The sequence below is a fragment of the Psittacula echo genome (assembly GCF_963264785.1).
Source record: "Psittacula echo genome assembly, chromosome: 1".
NCBI lineage: Eukaryota > Metazoa > Chordata > Aves > Psittaciformes > Psittacidae > Psittacula > Psittacula echo.
In genome coordinates, this window is record NC_137735.1 from 87408920 (window position 1) to 87424186 (window position 15267).

Here is a 15267-nt window from a genome sequence, read left to right on the forward strand (position 1 = left end):
CATGCCAATGCCCGCATACATACACACACACAGAGCAGCAGTGACTATGGAAGCCCAAAAATAAATAAGTACTGAGCAGACACTAAGAGATTTTCAGAATACTCTCTCTACTTATTTTTCTTTCATTCGATGCCACGTTGTTTGCTGTTGGTTCCTTCTTTTTCCTTCCTGTTTTATTTCCTATGTCTGGGCTTACTGTAACAGCAGAAACTAATCAGTGGCCAATGGTGATTAACAGTCTCTCATGTATCATTAACTCTGCATTTAATGGAAGGTCGTTTTCAAAGACTGTGCTAAGAAACACAAGTGTATGGGGGGTGGTTGTATGTGTGTAGGGGGACTATATACACATACCATGATCTTTCACCCACGCCACCCCATTTAGATTGCACTCAACTCAGAAATACCTATTATTACCTAGAATGTGTGTAGTATTTCTACATGTAGATCATATCTTGAAGCAAACCCTTCATGTGGCTCAGATGAGGAGGCTGGAAAAGAAGTGCACAAATGGGAACACAAATGTGTTTGTGGAGTTGTAATTCAAGTGAGAAATGGGGTCGTCTGCTCTCATTGTTATCATCCCAGCTATTACTAGAGACAGCTAACAGTGACAGTGGTAATTTTAGAGGAAAGACCACCTGGTAATTCATATCCAAAGCTGCGATAGCTTGAAAGCAAGGCTTATACCAGGGACTTGCAGGATAATAAAATGCCTGCCTGAGCGTGGACTACATAACTTAAGTGCTTGCATGATGCTTCTCCTCCTTGTGTGTGGGTGAATAGCTCTCTCCTAAGAAGGCGCTTTGCAGTTAAAGAGCAAAAGCTTGGATTAAAGATGTTTCACTGGAAAACATTTTCTCCTCAGATTGCCATCCACATAGCCCCTGGTATCGTCGATGGTCTGTTTTGAAGCAGCATCTTAGCCCATATGGGTGTTTCTGACTGAAGGAGGGGTGGCTGCCCTGTTTGTGCTGTGTGGTTGCCAACCCCCTTTTTGGAGATGCTCTGCCAGGCTCTGTGGAGGAAGAGTGCTATTCCCTTAGCAGCAGTCATAACAAAGATAAGAAGAGGAAGCAAGTTGTGGCAGCAGGGCAAAGACAGGCAGCAAATCCCACTGCACCATGGTCAGCACGAACAGATAACTTACAGTGCAAAAATTTCATCCAGGATGAATAAGCTGGAGGAAAGGGAGGGGAAGAGTTGCAGGAGGAGCTGCTGTCGTCTTGCACTGTGCACTGTGTGCACTGACCCTGCCCCAGCAACAAGAAACAGAAAAAACCCACAAGTGACAGCACCTTTTATAGCTTTCAGAAGTAATGCAGGTACCTAAAAGCAGTGTCAGCCAGAAGGGTTAAAGTGCTCTGGGCTCCAGGAAAATGTTCTTGGAAGAACATTGCCTCTCTCACTGTTTCATTCTGCTCCATGGACCATGAGACAAAGACAGAGCTGTATCTGCTGGCTTCGGTGACTACAGACAAAACCGCTAAGGAAGAAGATGTGTATTCTCTGTGCCCACAGCACTGCACGGTGAAGGGGAAGAATGAGCTGGAGCCTGCTGTGGCTTACATGACAACAGGCCAACTGCTCATGGGAGCAGCTTCGTGAGATGCCAAGTCCTCCCTACTCCTACTAATGTCACGAGCATGAATGATGTTCAGCAGCTCTGCTGACATGCAAAATGAAGCTGAGCAGGTACCAGGCCATGAGATCCAACTGTGCAATCCTATTGCTGGCATAAGGGAAAGGGCAGAGCCCTTATTACTGTGACTGTTGCTGGAGCAAAAGCAGAGGCATGCTGCAAACCAGAGGCAGGGATGCCTGTTTTGGTGTGTGTGTGTGTGTGTGTGTGGGGAGGCGAAGAGCTCTTCACTTGTAAATTGAGCACATCTACTCTGTAAGTGGCCGGGAGGCATAAATATTGAATATCACATTGCCAGCTCCTGCTCAAAGTGTGACAGGATCTTAGCAGAAATAAACAGGGGGCGAGGGCTTGGGAATATGTAGAAGAAGGAAAAAGTGCTAGAAAAGAAACATGCATGTCTAAATGAGATGGAAAAAATGAATGATAATTCGGATACTGACATACTGAGTTTCTACTGGAAGCCAGTCCCTAGCAAAGAACAAAAATAACATGGAAAAAACTGAGAAGTAAGGCAGATCTTAGTATTCATGAACACCAGGGAAAGAAATATTTGGGAAGTCAGATCACATGTATGTAAACTGAACTGGGTGTCACACATCCAGTGGCCTGACTTTGCAAAGTACCAAGTGCTTCATACAAGGTGCACTGAGTGTTTTGTATTGCAGATAGTCAGAAATCAATTTTTCTCTTTCGTGTGACGTTCTTGTGGTGAGGATAAGCAAACCAGAGCTGCTTACTGCCCTGTTCTCCATAATAAATGTTGAGGTTTGAGTTTCATTGGCTAAAATCCAATCTCTGCTCCTGAACTCTTGTTGCACGGTGGGTGTGCAGGGCACATCTCTTGCAGCTCCTTCTGGGCACCTCACCGCCTGAGGTCCCATCTTCAGTGCCCCACGGGGTGGGCAAATGCCCCAGTGCTTCAAGGAGACAGTCACCAGGGCCACGCAGGACACACCACCTCAGTAATGTCCTGTGGGACCATTTCAGACATAAGAGCCATTTTGGCCGGAATCACTTTGTCCTCAGCAAAAAGAGGAAGCAGAAAATTCCTTTGAAGACATCTGAGTTTTCTACTTTACATTTCTTTTGACTGAAAAATTATTTTCCTGTTCAATGACACTTCCAATTCCCTGCCCTCTCCCTGGCCTGCTCACCTTGTGGCAATTTTAATTTCACAGAAAGCTGGCGGTGTTCAGTCCTTCACAGGGCCTGGCCTCATAAAAGCCCCCCAGAAACAAAACAACCCCTAAAACACAAACCAAATGCACTACACTGCCAACTTCCCATGAAAGAAAACAGTGGTCATGCTGGCCACATTGGATATATGCATGGACCTCATACTTGGGTTCTTGCATAGTGCTTCTCCTTCTTGTGTGCGGTCAAATAACTCTGTTCTAAGAAGGCTTTTCTTCTACATGGCTTCCCCTGTATCTAATTTCACAAGGAAACTTTTGGTAGTAGTAAGGAAGACAGATGGAGAAGCCATGACATGGTTTAGTGCGAGGTGTCCATGCCCATGGCAGGGGGGTTGGAACTAGATGATCTTAAGGTCCTTTCGAACCCAAACTATTCTATGATTCTATTCTATGATTCTATTCTATCCTTTGAGAATTACACCTACTGCCACACTTCATTCATTTGGCAGTGCTGCGACAGGGTCTCTGGGCACAGAAGAAACACTAAATACAGGTGTGTTTTCCATGGGCAGGTGGGAGCAGTTGAGAATTTCATGTGCAAGAGAAGGTGGGAAGCACTGGGGATGAGCTCTGCTCTGCAGCTTTAGTGAACCACACGGACAGGCCCAGAGGCTGTGGTGAGAGGGGAAAAATGTCCATGGAGGGCTTAGGCAAAAAAGGCTCAGCAGAGTATTGAGAAGAGGTGGAGGAACCAGCTGACAAGCCAAGGTGAATGGGATTAAATACACCTACCAGGACATGGTAGCAGTGTGCAAGCACATAGAGGAGCTCAGCATCAAGCAGAGAAAGGGACTGCTTTCAGTTGTAGACATGGGGAAGAGCTAGGCATGAGAGTAACATGGCAGTGGGACAAATCAGAGAGATCTTGGTCTGATGATGGCAAAGAGCTTCCTGGCAGGATCTGCCTGTGATACAGTCCCCTGTGGGAAGTGGGGAGAACGGGAGGTTGAAAAGATGCCTGGGCAAACCCTGGGCTGCCCTCAGGTGTTGTCTGGGAGGTGGGTGGGTGATGACAGAGGTTTTTCCTGGTGCCAACAGCCAGGCATAGCTGGGAAAGGCAGCTCTTCCCAGGAGAAACCACACAACCTGCCCTGCCACGGAAATCCCACAAGGCGTTTGGTGGGTTTTAGTATTCTGCTTCCTCTTTGGGAAGGATAGATGTTTCCTCCTTCTTCTTCAAACAGTTAGTAAATAATTAAAAGAGAGAGACAAAATATTCTCTAAAGATAACCTAGTCTTCTGTTTCCATGGCAACCTCCTTCCTAAGCCAGAAGCCTCTTGCTCGAGTCATATGGCAGAGGGTGAAAGCCCTTTTGCGGGAAGGAAGGAGTGGTGTCATGACCCTGTGGAATACAAAGGGGAAACGTCATGCAGAGCAAAAGGACTGTCATGAACCCCAAACCATGACAGAAACAAAGAAGTTTTTCCTTGCAAGTTATTTCCACGGACATCTGAAAATAAGTTGAGAAAGCATCCATCCTTGAGCCTGTAAGTCACCCCGTGAGGTCGTCACTGCCATCTTTCCCACCGTCTTTTGATCCTTCTTCCCTCCCAGCTGGCCAAGTGCAGGCCATAGTTCTATCATGACATCATGACCGAATATCAGGGTAGCTTCTAGCATTGCACTGATATCTGACCTTTCTCTCATTCCTCAGCTGAAATGTTTCACTGCCAGTACAATCAGGGTCCCATCGCCACATACCCCTGAGGCCACCTTCCAGGAAACACCATGTACATTGAGGTGTCAGGTGTTTGGGTGGGTTTTAAGAGTTTGGGGCTTTTTTTTTTGGTAAGCCCTACCTGTGGCTTCAAAGCAGCTCTGAGTCTAAGCCTTGTGCTGGCCAGGTTCATTTCTCAGCCATTTGGAGACTGACTGCCCTCCTCCTGAGGACGTGAAATCACGTCTTGTCTCTCCTCTCTGCTCGTGGGAGATCAAGCAGGGGCAACTCACCCAAAGAACCACCAGTGCAAAAAAAGCATTTAAAGACCCTTATTATTGCTTTAATAAATCTGGATCAGCATCCTTTCTGCAAGAACAAGGACACATGCTCACCTGTCCTCTCCCCAGAGGCCTGACCTCCCTGCAGTCAGTGTGCACACTTGCAACACAGCAAACACTCCTTCAAGCACATAAATCAAGTCCACACGGTAATTATCGTTCTCCTGGCTGTTGGTCCCATTTGGAACACTCACTGTGTACAGCCCCAGTTTGTAAGATGCAGCAGCTGGTTAGAAATCAAACAGGTCATAATAAAACTAGAACATGGTTTTGTACTCACTTCACAACACTTCATGTGCCAATGGGGAATACTCTGGGAGGGCTGCAGGGGCCCTCTTGAGCTGATGGAAAGAATGGGACTGAAAGCCCCAAGGGAGCTCTGCTCCTTCTCTGAGCAGTGCAACAGTTTCTACACCTTCCTATCTCCACTGAGCTGCTACCCTCTCTCCACTGTCCTTCTCATTCTGTCTTCTCTGACATCCCTGGGGTTGTAGATGGCAACCAGAATTCTTCGTGCCCCTTGGGTGCCTGGTCTTCCTACTCACCTGCAAGCCTGGGAAGGGTATGAAACCTTGGAGCTGCTGCTGAAGTAGATCCCGGCTGGCCCTGGCCGGAAAGGAGACAAATGCAGTCACACTGCTGGAAAGGCATGGAGGGATGTAGCCTTCGGAGGCCTTGCTGCAACCATGCCAGGAGAGGACCATGTCTGCTGGAGTGAATCCTGGATCCTGAGGCAGGTCGTGGTTCAAGGAGTTGGTCTGCCCTTCCTCGCCCTCCACACTGCAGCCCTCCCCACTCACACTGCCCTGCAAGGCAGAGGCAAGGAGAGCTGCAGCTTTCCCTCTCCCCATCTTTCCAGCTGGTGAGCCAGTTAGCATGGACACAACACACATACACATCCTTACATTTGCGTGCACACACACATACACACACAGACCAATACTCCTTGCTCTCCGTGTCCATGGTTGGCACTGAGCAGGACTTTGGTCCCAGCTGATGCAAATCAGGAAAACACCAAAGGATGAAGGTGGTGGTGCAGAGGATGCAGAGACACCACCAAGCTGATGATGTTCTTGTAGGATCTTTCCACTGAGACTTGGAACAGTGTTAGCCCTCAGCCAGGGGACTGACTACATTTTGTGTTGTTGAAGCCCCCTTTGCTTTTATTTATATTTTTTTAAATTCTAGGTTTTGTCTTCTTTTAATATATATATATAGCTATAGATACAAAAATAACAGATAGGCTTCTCTAGAGATGATTTTTGCACCTTTGGGCTTCTAAAATAAAATATCACAATTACTGCAAATGAAAGGGGAAAAAATTCAAATTCCTCTCCCCTTTTTACCTCTCCATCCCCTTCCACCCTTCCTCCGCCGCTCCAAATTTCCCCACGTATCTTGCAATTTTTTTTCCCTTAGAAGTTTTCTTTCTTTGGAAAACGAAAAAGACAAAAAACGATAAAGCAACAACAAAAATATGCCATGTAGCCTCCATTCCCTCCTCCCACGAGCATACCCGCTGCGTTCACACATTCCCTTCAAAGCAAGGCTTTTCACCTCAAAACGTTTCCCGTGCTCCATGGCTTTTTGCTTTTCCCTGCTGCCGGGGCCAGATTTTCACCTGCTGTAAATCAGCGTGAACCCACCTCAAGCCAGAGCTCTGCTGCTTTACACCAACAGGAGCGCACAATCGCGTTTTGCCAATTTACGCTCAACCTGAAGATCTGGCCCCTGAAGATCTGGCCATGAATTTTAATGTTTGAAATGGAAGCATGGACAGTGAGGAAGTTCCCAGAAACAGGCAAGGCAAACTCCAGACGCTCTTCCCTTGCTGTTCCACGCTGCTTCCCTTCCCTTCGCCCCCACCATCCCTGTTTGGCATAGCACCTCCTTCAGCCCCCATTTGCTTGTTCCTCCTTAGCACTTTCTGAAATTCATAATCTCTCAGTAAAAAAAATAAATAAATCGATCTCTATATATATGTATATGTATATAACTAAACAGCTGCCACGCAGCAGTCACCTGGCTGGAGGGTCCTGTCCCTACCAGCCCCATGGCCTTTTCTTGTCACTATAGTCTCTGCGGTGATGGTCCAGGTCTTGCCCTCAGGCAGGACTGTTCCCATATTGCTTGCACTCTCCCACGCCTCTGAGGTACGGTACCAGAGTATTTATTCTATATATATATATATATTTATGCATATATATATATTTATATATTTTTGTTTGCCTGGTTCTTTTTCTTGCAAATCCTTTGGAATTGCTGCTAGGGAGAAGCCAGTGAAACATGCTTCCCCATGCCAGCGGCCGAACGCTCCCTCCCTGTGCCCCAGGGACCCTCATCTGTTCCTCTTGCTGACTCCATTGCCCAGCTCCAGGTCAGATGGGAGCGGAGAACCACGGTTCCCCGTCCCCAGTCTGCCAGGGCCATCCGGCTCCTCTCCTTCTCCAGGTGAAGGGGTGTCCTTGCAGAAGTCCGTCACCCAGGAGGGCATTGAGAGGAAGCCCCGCGGATCAACGGTGTAGAAGGGCTTGGCGTGGTGGGCAGCGGGACGGCGGGGAGAGAGGCTGGCGTGAAGGCTGCTGGTGCTGCTGCACTTCTTCACCAGCCTCAGCCCTGGTGGTGGGGGCGAGAACAGGGAGGTCAGCGAGAGGCTGCTGAGGGTCTCCGAGGGCTCGCTGTTGTTGCCACCCCCCCGCAGGCTGCTGCCCACCCCTTCCTCATCCGAGGGGTCCATGGAGTCGTGGTGGGTGCAGCCGGGGCTGGTGCTCCCGCCGCTGCTGTGGCTGCGCTGGTGGCGGCAGATGCTTCGCAGGCTGAAGAGCCCCCGGCCCCGCAGGCTCCGGTGGCGGGAGGCAGGGGAGAGGGGGGCTGCCAGGGGTCTTTGACTGGTGGCAGCTGGCACGGGGCACAGAGCCACCGGGAGGTCCAGGGTACACTGGGGAGAGTCGCTGAGGTTGAGGCTGTCCTCCAGTGTGGTCTGCAGGCTGCCTGCGGAGCTGCTGCTGTGGCTGTCCAGCGAGGTGTCGCTCTCGGGGGCCTGGGGAGAATGAGTGCATATCATAGTTCTCAGGAGAGATATGGGCAAAGAGACTTTGCCTTTTTTATTTTAGTTTAGTTTATTTATTTGATTCTTTTTTAGTGAAAATAAACCACAGAAATAGGGGAAAAAGTCCAATTCCTCTCTCACTTTCCCCTGCTGAGGAGGGCACCTGTAAACTACCTGACCAATGCTGCAAAGCACCAGCTCTGCAGCATGCCCAGAGGATTCCCTTCTGGAGTAGGAGAAAGATTTCAATACTTTGAGCTGTGATTTCATTCTGCTCCAGGATGAATCTTTCCCTCCCACGTGAAATGCTCTACCAAAGGGAAGGAGTGCTGGGTCTGTGAGTTCTGCAGCCCCTGCTGCTAGGCTGTCTGTGACCACAGGTGGTCCAGAAGGCAGCGGAGCTAAGGTTTCCTGTGGATCCTGCCACACAGGCTGTGGACACATCAAAGCTGGCAGGAGGTCAGGGGACTTCTGTACACAGACCTCAGGCTTTGTATATAGACCTCCTCTCATTAGAAAATCAGCAATATTTGGGAAGAGAAAAGAGGCCTCATGGTTCTGACCAGCACTAGTGGCAATGATGGTGTTTAGGGCAGAAAAGTGGGGTTCAAACAGCCCTTATTTCCTTGTGTTGGAGATCAGTTAAGCTTTATTTCAGTTGCTCCTAGGAAACTGGTATGCACTGAGATCATCACTGGGACACAGCATTGGAAATGATGCACATAGGACTGGGAGCAGTCTCCTGAGCCATAGCTATTCAATACAGTCTGTATCACATAATCAGAAGTGTAGCAATTTCTCCTTTACGACAGTTCAGTACTTTTGCCCCAGTGACACACCAGCTCCAGAGCTCTTTCTCTTCTTGTATCAGAAGTTTCGGCACTGCAACAACTCGGCGGTCTCAGCTTGAAGCTTAAATTTATTGTTGGTGAATTTATACACATTTGTATTGTGCCAGCAGTGTCTGTCACATAGAACTGGATAACATCTTTTAAATGTATTGTTTAGTTTGTCTGGAATAGATTGTTCCTGTACTCTTCAAAGGGGAATTGTTCCTGGAGTATTTTCCATGAACAGTATCAGGGATCTCTATTGGACTTTCATCTCTGCCCCCTCTGCTCTTCAGAGACACTCAGTCTTCCCTCAACACTTTTATTCTTCTCTCTCATTAGCAAGAAATAGCTGCCTTATTAGAAAGAGATAGCACTTTTCTGGGATGTAAGAGCTAAGAGGGCTGGGGAAAATAGCAAGCTCAAGGATGTGGTGTGTGGATGTGGCATGAAGGTCTGTGGAGGAGGCAGGTGAGGGGAAGCCTGTTCCAACCAAAGTGTGTGATTTGGAGTTACGGCACTAAGAGGCTGTCATCTCCCTCAGTCACACTGCAGCTGCTGTGCATGCAGGTGTCTGCAGCACATGTGGTGCAGGGGACCCAGGAGAGAGCTAAAAGGTGATGTGATTTTGTCTTCATGTGGGGCTGCAGCTGTCAAACTATTTTTTGATACAAAGCAGAAGAATATATGATTTCAGATGGTGAGAGCTATACAACACCCCTTTTGCTGTACAACCCTCTCTCCTCCCTAATCATCCTGCACTCTGCAGTCCACTGTGCTCCTCCAACAGGTTAGATCCAGGTTGGCCAGCCCATGACCACAGCTGCTTCTCTTCTTCCTCTCCTTCCTCTCTGTTCAGCCCCCTCTATTTGGGTGTGCTGTGAAGATCAACCTTTCCTAGCAGAGGGAAGTGGAAGCTCTCACCTGATGAAGAAGTGAACAGTTCACACTCGGAGATCTCAGTGATGCCCAGGAGCCTTGCAGAGAGATCTTAGGAAGGTTGCGCGGACACGAGACTTTCTCAGGCCCTGTCTGGTTGGCAGAGATAGCTGGGTGGAAAAATTCTGCTGGTACTGGTAACACTGGGCAAGATGCACCTGCAGAGAAGGGGCTGGGAGGGACTGACAAAGCACCAAAAGAAATGGGGGGGGAACAGAAACAGAAAGAAAAAAATAAGTTGAAGAGTCCTCCAATTTGATTTGGTGCCCGCATTGCTACAAGTCCTACAAGTGCAATGTTTGGAGGATTTCAGTAACACACACTCCTGGCCAAAAAGCCTCAGTTTAGTGTTCACTCCATGGGTCCCACTTTCTATGCAAGGACCAAAACCTACACCAGATCAGGAAGATTTAACACAACTCAGAGCCATAAAGCAACAGCTTAGCTTGCCTCTCCAGTTGCTGCTCTCACAGAGAATACTGAGAGAAATACTGAGCTTTAAGGCCTTGATTCCACTATGTGTCACTGCTAGAGGACTTTCATCCCAGACCCTGCAAGGCAAGGGATGAAGTGAGATGAATAAACTAGCAGTTTGGGGAACCTGGGGACCAATGGAGGCCAAAGAGTGTTCTAGGGCAGAAGTGGAACACCTCCACTAAGAGCAGACATGTATTACACGTTCCCTGAGTCTGTACCTGAGGAACCTGGTCTCAGGGCACAGCAGCATTTTACCATGCCAAGTGAGCACAGTTCATCCACTTGATGCGTCAGGAGAGTCTGTCCCCACTCTTCTCTGACCGTGCATGGGTGCACTACTGTGAATGGGAATCAGCCCTTTCATGACAGTTCACATAGGAAAGTCTGAGGGAGGATGTAAGATCTAGCAGAAAAAGAAGGAACTGCTCCTCACCCCATTCCTGGAGACTGGCAAACTGAAAGCTAATTCCTGGTTAGTGTAACCCCATGTCACATTAACTCCATTTCTGGCAGGGGAAAGGCAGGGGAAATGCGAAGGAGCTGAACCAACCCACACTTTCAGCAGGCTTGGAGAATGATCAGAGCTGTGCTCACCTTTGGTACTTTCGTGCTTTAGCCAAGACTGGACTGAGTTGAAAGGAGCTTTCTCCATTTCACACAGGTAACTGTCTGGATTTGTAGAACCATCTGCACTGGATAATGGCAGCAGGCATTCCCCCACATTGCCTACCCCATTGGAGTCAGGGCTGTCCTGGCCGTCCCGCTGGAAAAAATGTGAGGACAAAGCCTTGTGACATTTAATGGTGGACAAAAAAGCAGACTTGTCAAAGCCTCAGGAAGGGCTGATTCTGAAGATCTAGCCCTAGGCTGATCCTCTGAGCTAGCTGAGATGCTAGGTTGGAGATGGATAGGTTCCCAGAACAGAACCTCTAGGTTCGTTCAGAGGAAGTTACTGACAGTAGTGAAGAGAACTTTTAAGAACATATATAATTTTTTTTCTCCTTAAATGCTTCTCCACAATGTGTCTTTATGGAGAAGCTCTTGAAAAGTGACCAGAATTTATATTCCTCAGCAGGCACACTTGGATGAGTACAGAGCACTTCAAATGAGCACAGGCAGAAATACAGTGCATAGTGCGATATCCCCATGACTGCCTGGGGCTAACCTTGGTGTCCTTAGGGCTCAGCTGAGAAGTGCTTCGATTGTCTGACTCATCTCCTAGAAGGATGGAAGAGGACTTGTCTGAGTTGAGAGACAATGCTTCCATTTCGGCCAGCTGGACCTGCAGTAAGGGAAAGGAGCTGTCACAGGTCATGTCTGGCATCCACATTTCAAGCAGTCACATTGTTTATGGTGGATAAGTGAGAGCCTGTAGACCCGAGATCAATTTTAGGTTATATTCCTAACATACATATATAAATACATCTTTATATGTTTTTCTATATATACACACATATATATATATGTTATATACATCAGGTACTGCCTAACCCAAATCTGGGCTAGGCAGAAAAATCCACTTTTCAGGGAAAGTTTAACATATGATCTGCAGGCAGCCCACCACCAGCCCATGCTCCTCTAGTGCTAGAATTGGAAGAAGGAGTCATCCTGTGTCTGTCCCAGCAATACAGCTGGCATGAGGCCCTGCAACTAAAGCCAGGCAGGGAGAGGGCTCCCTCATGCAGGTGACAAGGCAGCCTGCTCTGCTGAGGGATGAGGAGTGGGACCCCTCTCTGAAGATGCCACGGATGGCCCTGCTTAAACATGAAAGTTCTTTCATTCCAGGGATAGTCATGCCTCTTGCAGTCCATGCCAGTATCATGCTTTTCATATTCTCTTACCTTCATCACCCTCCAGCTCCCTGTGTCTTTCCTCACCTCTAACCTACCCAAGAGCTCAGCTAACACTATCTCCCATCCTGATCTTCACCCTTAAACTCACCCCTCCTGCACAGTCATACTTGTGCTGTCTTGCTTTCTGAAACCAAATCTGACCACTGCATCTTTCTCAGACCTGAGCCTCAGCTCTGCTCCAGTCCTATGCCTGATCCTTCGGTCTCTTTAATACCACATGTGCCCCTCTCCCATCCTCTTTCTTCCAAGCTTTCAATTCCCCTCTACCTGACATCTTTTTCCCACAATGCCTGAAAAGCATATCTGTTTTTCTAGTAGCCTAAGCAGCTGCTCTGTCTCTCCTGTGCTTGGCTTTCTGTCCCACCAGTTCTCACCACCAGCACCTGACTCTCAAGAGCTATATTCGAGGTTGTCTCAGCCAGGACAGCCTGCTTCCTGGCTATTTATCTTGTTCTCCCTTGTATTTGTGTTTGTAAGAGGCGGGTACAGCTTTTGTGCTATAAGAGCAGGTGGAAAGTTTGAAGAGATGATTCCTTTGAGTTGGGAGTTTAGTGGCTTGTGCCAATGCCAGAGATGGAAGAGGGAAAAGGTCTCCATTTGAGGGATAATGCACTTTGAATAGACAGGACAGAGAAACAGATCTGGATCTAAATAAAGGGCACAAATTACATCCTTATTTGGGATATTATTCTGACACAGGAACATGGTGCTGTGAAGAGAGCCCAAAGCCAACAACTGCTGCTCAGAGAACGGGTGCACTGGAGAGCCCAAAGTTATGTGAATTACACGAAACAGCCACCAGTCAACAACTACTTGCATAGAGAAACACAGTCTTCATTAAGTCCCACTTAGTGTGCATACTCATCCATTACTCTCCTAAGTGCTTGTTACACCAGAACAGCCTTACAGCTGTGCTTGTAGAGACACCAGCGTGAAATGTGGTAACATCTGCAACTATCTTCTCCACCCGTAAAAGAGTTTCAACAAAAGCCAGAATAGTCTGTTCTTCACTGAACCAGTTGTTTACAAATCCTGGCCACCCTGGGATCTACACAAAAAACCACAATAAACAAAATCATGGACAGATAAACTACATGAGTGGAAACATGGTTCACTCACTGACAAACGCCTACCACTGGCTAAACTCACTATCAGCCACCAATATACAGATGTCTGTCAAATAGCCCAAGAGTGAAAGGATAGGATGACAAGAAAAGAGGTTAGTGGCATGAAAAAAGATGTTTAGTTCTTATAGCTTCCCTACTGAAGAATGTTTAATGTTGTGTCCATCCACTGTGCTCAGCATCTTGATGGTTTAAAGTACAAGCAAAATTGGAGTGAACATTTTTGGCCAATATGTGTTTTTTGTCATCAGAGTGATTCAGCAGGCAGCAAGCACACGATTTAATTGGAACACACATGTGCTGAATACGACTGCATAAAAACGGTTTTGCCTATACAACTTGCTGTTGATTGCTTCTGAGATAGTAAAATTCTGTCTGTGTGTATAATGCACATTCGGATATGCTGACATACCAGAGTACACTCTAATTTAATAACTACGTGCACTGCTGGTATTAGTTCTGAGACTAGCTTAGCCTAGCTGTGACTCCATGTAGAGATTTCCTATTGGGATTTCCTCAATGTTTTTTATACCATGAAATATGAAGAAAAAGTTGTAATCAACCATGACTTAAAATCCAGAGCTGTAGTTTTTATTCACATGATCAGAAATGAAATATATGATCAGAAACATCTATGTTTTACTACTACAGTTATTCATGCAGATACAGATAATTTCTTCTCAAAATTCCACATCTTAGATGTGTTGAAGTATCAGTTTTGAAAAATAATTTATGGCTCTATAACAGCCAGTGGAAAATATGATCCAAGAATAATGCTTTGGTTGTGATTATTCTGTTAAAGTCTTCACTGCGGCTGTGGGGGCTGTCTAGTCTCCTTGCTGGGAAGGTAGGAAAATCTGTTGTTGTCTTAACTCCTAGGCAGGGTACTGAAGACTATGTGAAGGGTTTTCAAATGCAGCAAACTGGTTGCAAATGACTTAACTTGGGAGTAATTATTGTGGAGTGCCTTAGAAGACCTGATTTTCTGAGAAGGTTGAGCACCAATTGCTGAACCTAAGGAAAGCAGTGGAAATTGCAGTTGACTGAAACCTAGTTATTTGGCTTCATTAATGCAGCATCCATTTGCGAAGTATTGCAATACAGATAAACTGCAGCAATATTCTCCATTTGACACTTTCAAAGGGAAAAGCAGATAGCTGAAAGGCTGAAAAAAAAACAGAGCATCAGAACTAGGCATCTGAAGCTAAAGAAAATACTGTTTTCTTCAAACATGGACAGAATAATCTGCCAATGAGAGCTCTTTTTCAAGTTTCCTGGTTTCTTTACAAGCAATAGCAACATATCAAGTTAGCTATGTGGAAGGACGCAGTTAAGATTGCCACTGATGTACTGATTTACTGTCAGATGAGCCACAATCATAGCACTTAAATACAATAAAATTATTGCAAAACCAAAATGAATTCTGCTACTCACCTAACTTCTCCCAGACTCCTTTGCTCTAAAAATTTCAGAACCAGAAAATACTAATTGCTTAGGAAGTAGTTTTCCAAACACCTACTAACTTTAGGAACACAAGTCTAAGCCATTTGGTGTCCTGCTTTTAGCAACAACTCATTTGTCAGCTAACAGGTTCTACATCAGAAGAGACTCTCAGACTTCCTCAATAGGACCATTTTTATTTAGTTTTCGCTCAAACTAATTAAGTGGTTTTCACCACACACCAATTCTTGTTCACAGACGGTGACTCTTCAACAAGGCATTTAAGCATGTGCTTAATTCATTGACCTCAACAGGGAATAAGCTAGCACATGTTTAAAATGAAGACAAAACACATGCTTGATTCTTCAACTGAATTGCCTCCAAGTGCTGTCACTGAGGTGAGATCCTTTGACTCCTTCATTTGATAGAAGCTTGAACCCCTGTTTTTCTTGCTGAACTGAACACAACAAGAGCTGCCAGGATGCCTTCGTAGTCACTTCTCTACAGCTTAATCAGTCCTTCCTGACTCCTGTGTCCTGTCACATCTCACCTCTCCACCACGTCAAACATTCCCCTGTGGCTAAGGAGGGCAGGCCTGTGCTAGAGGCAGTATCAGCAATTCATGACAGATGACAAACACAGGTCAACAAGCTCTCTGTCTACATAATCTACAGCCAGGAGCACACATCAGATGACCTGCGGGCATGTAGGTGTG

The 15267-nt window shown here is 46.7% G+C and overlaps 1 protein-coding gene across 9 annotated transcripts in view; it reads right to left on the bottom strand.

The window, feature by feature from the left end:
* Positions 1-6925: 6925 nt before the first annotated feature.
* The window catches only part of CACNA1I (calcium voltage-gated channel subunit alpha1 I), a 69866-nt gene continuing 61524 nt past the window's right edge, over positions 6926-15267 (bottom strand). For 8 of the 9 annotated variants that reach the window (XM_080633169.1, XM_080633171.1, XM_080633168.1 and 5 more), the window contains 4 exons: positions 11301-11417; positions 10730-10898; positions 9644-9840; positions 6926-7880 (listed from right to left, as the gene is read on the bottom strand). In XM_080633169.1, the coding sequence (XP_080489295.1) occupies positions 7179-7880; positions 9644-9840; positions 10730-10898; positions 11301-11417 (1185 nt within the window). In that variant the 3' untranslated portion in view covers positions 6926-7178. Of the gene's footprint in view, positions 7881-9643; positions 9841-10729; positions 10899-11300; positions 11418-15267 lie in introns of those variants that run through there. The other variant, XM_080633172.1, reaches the window with a different exon arrangement.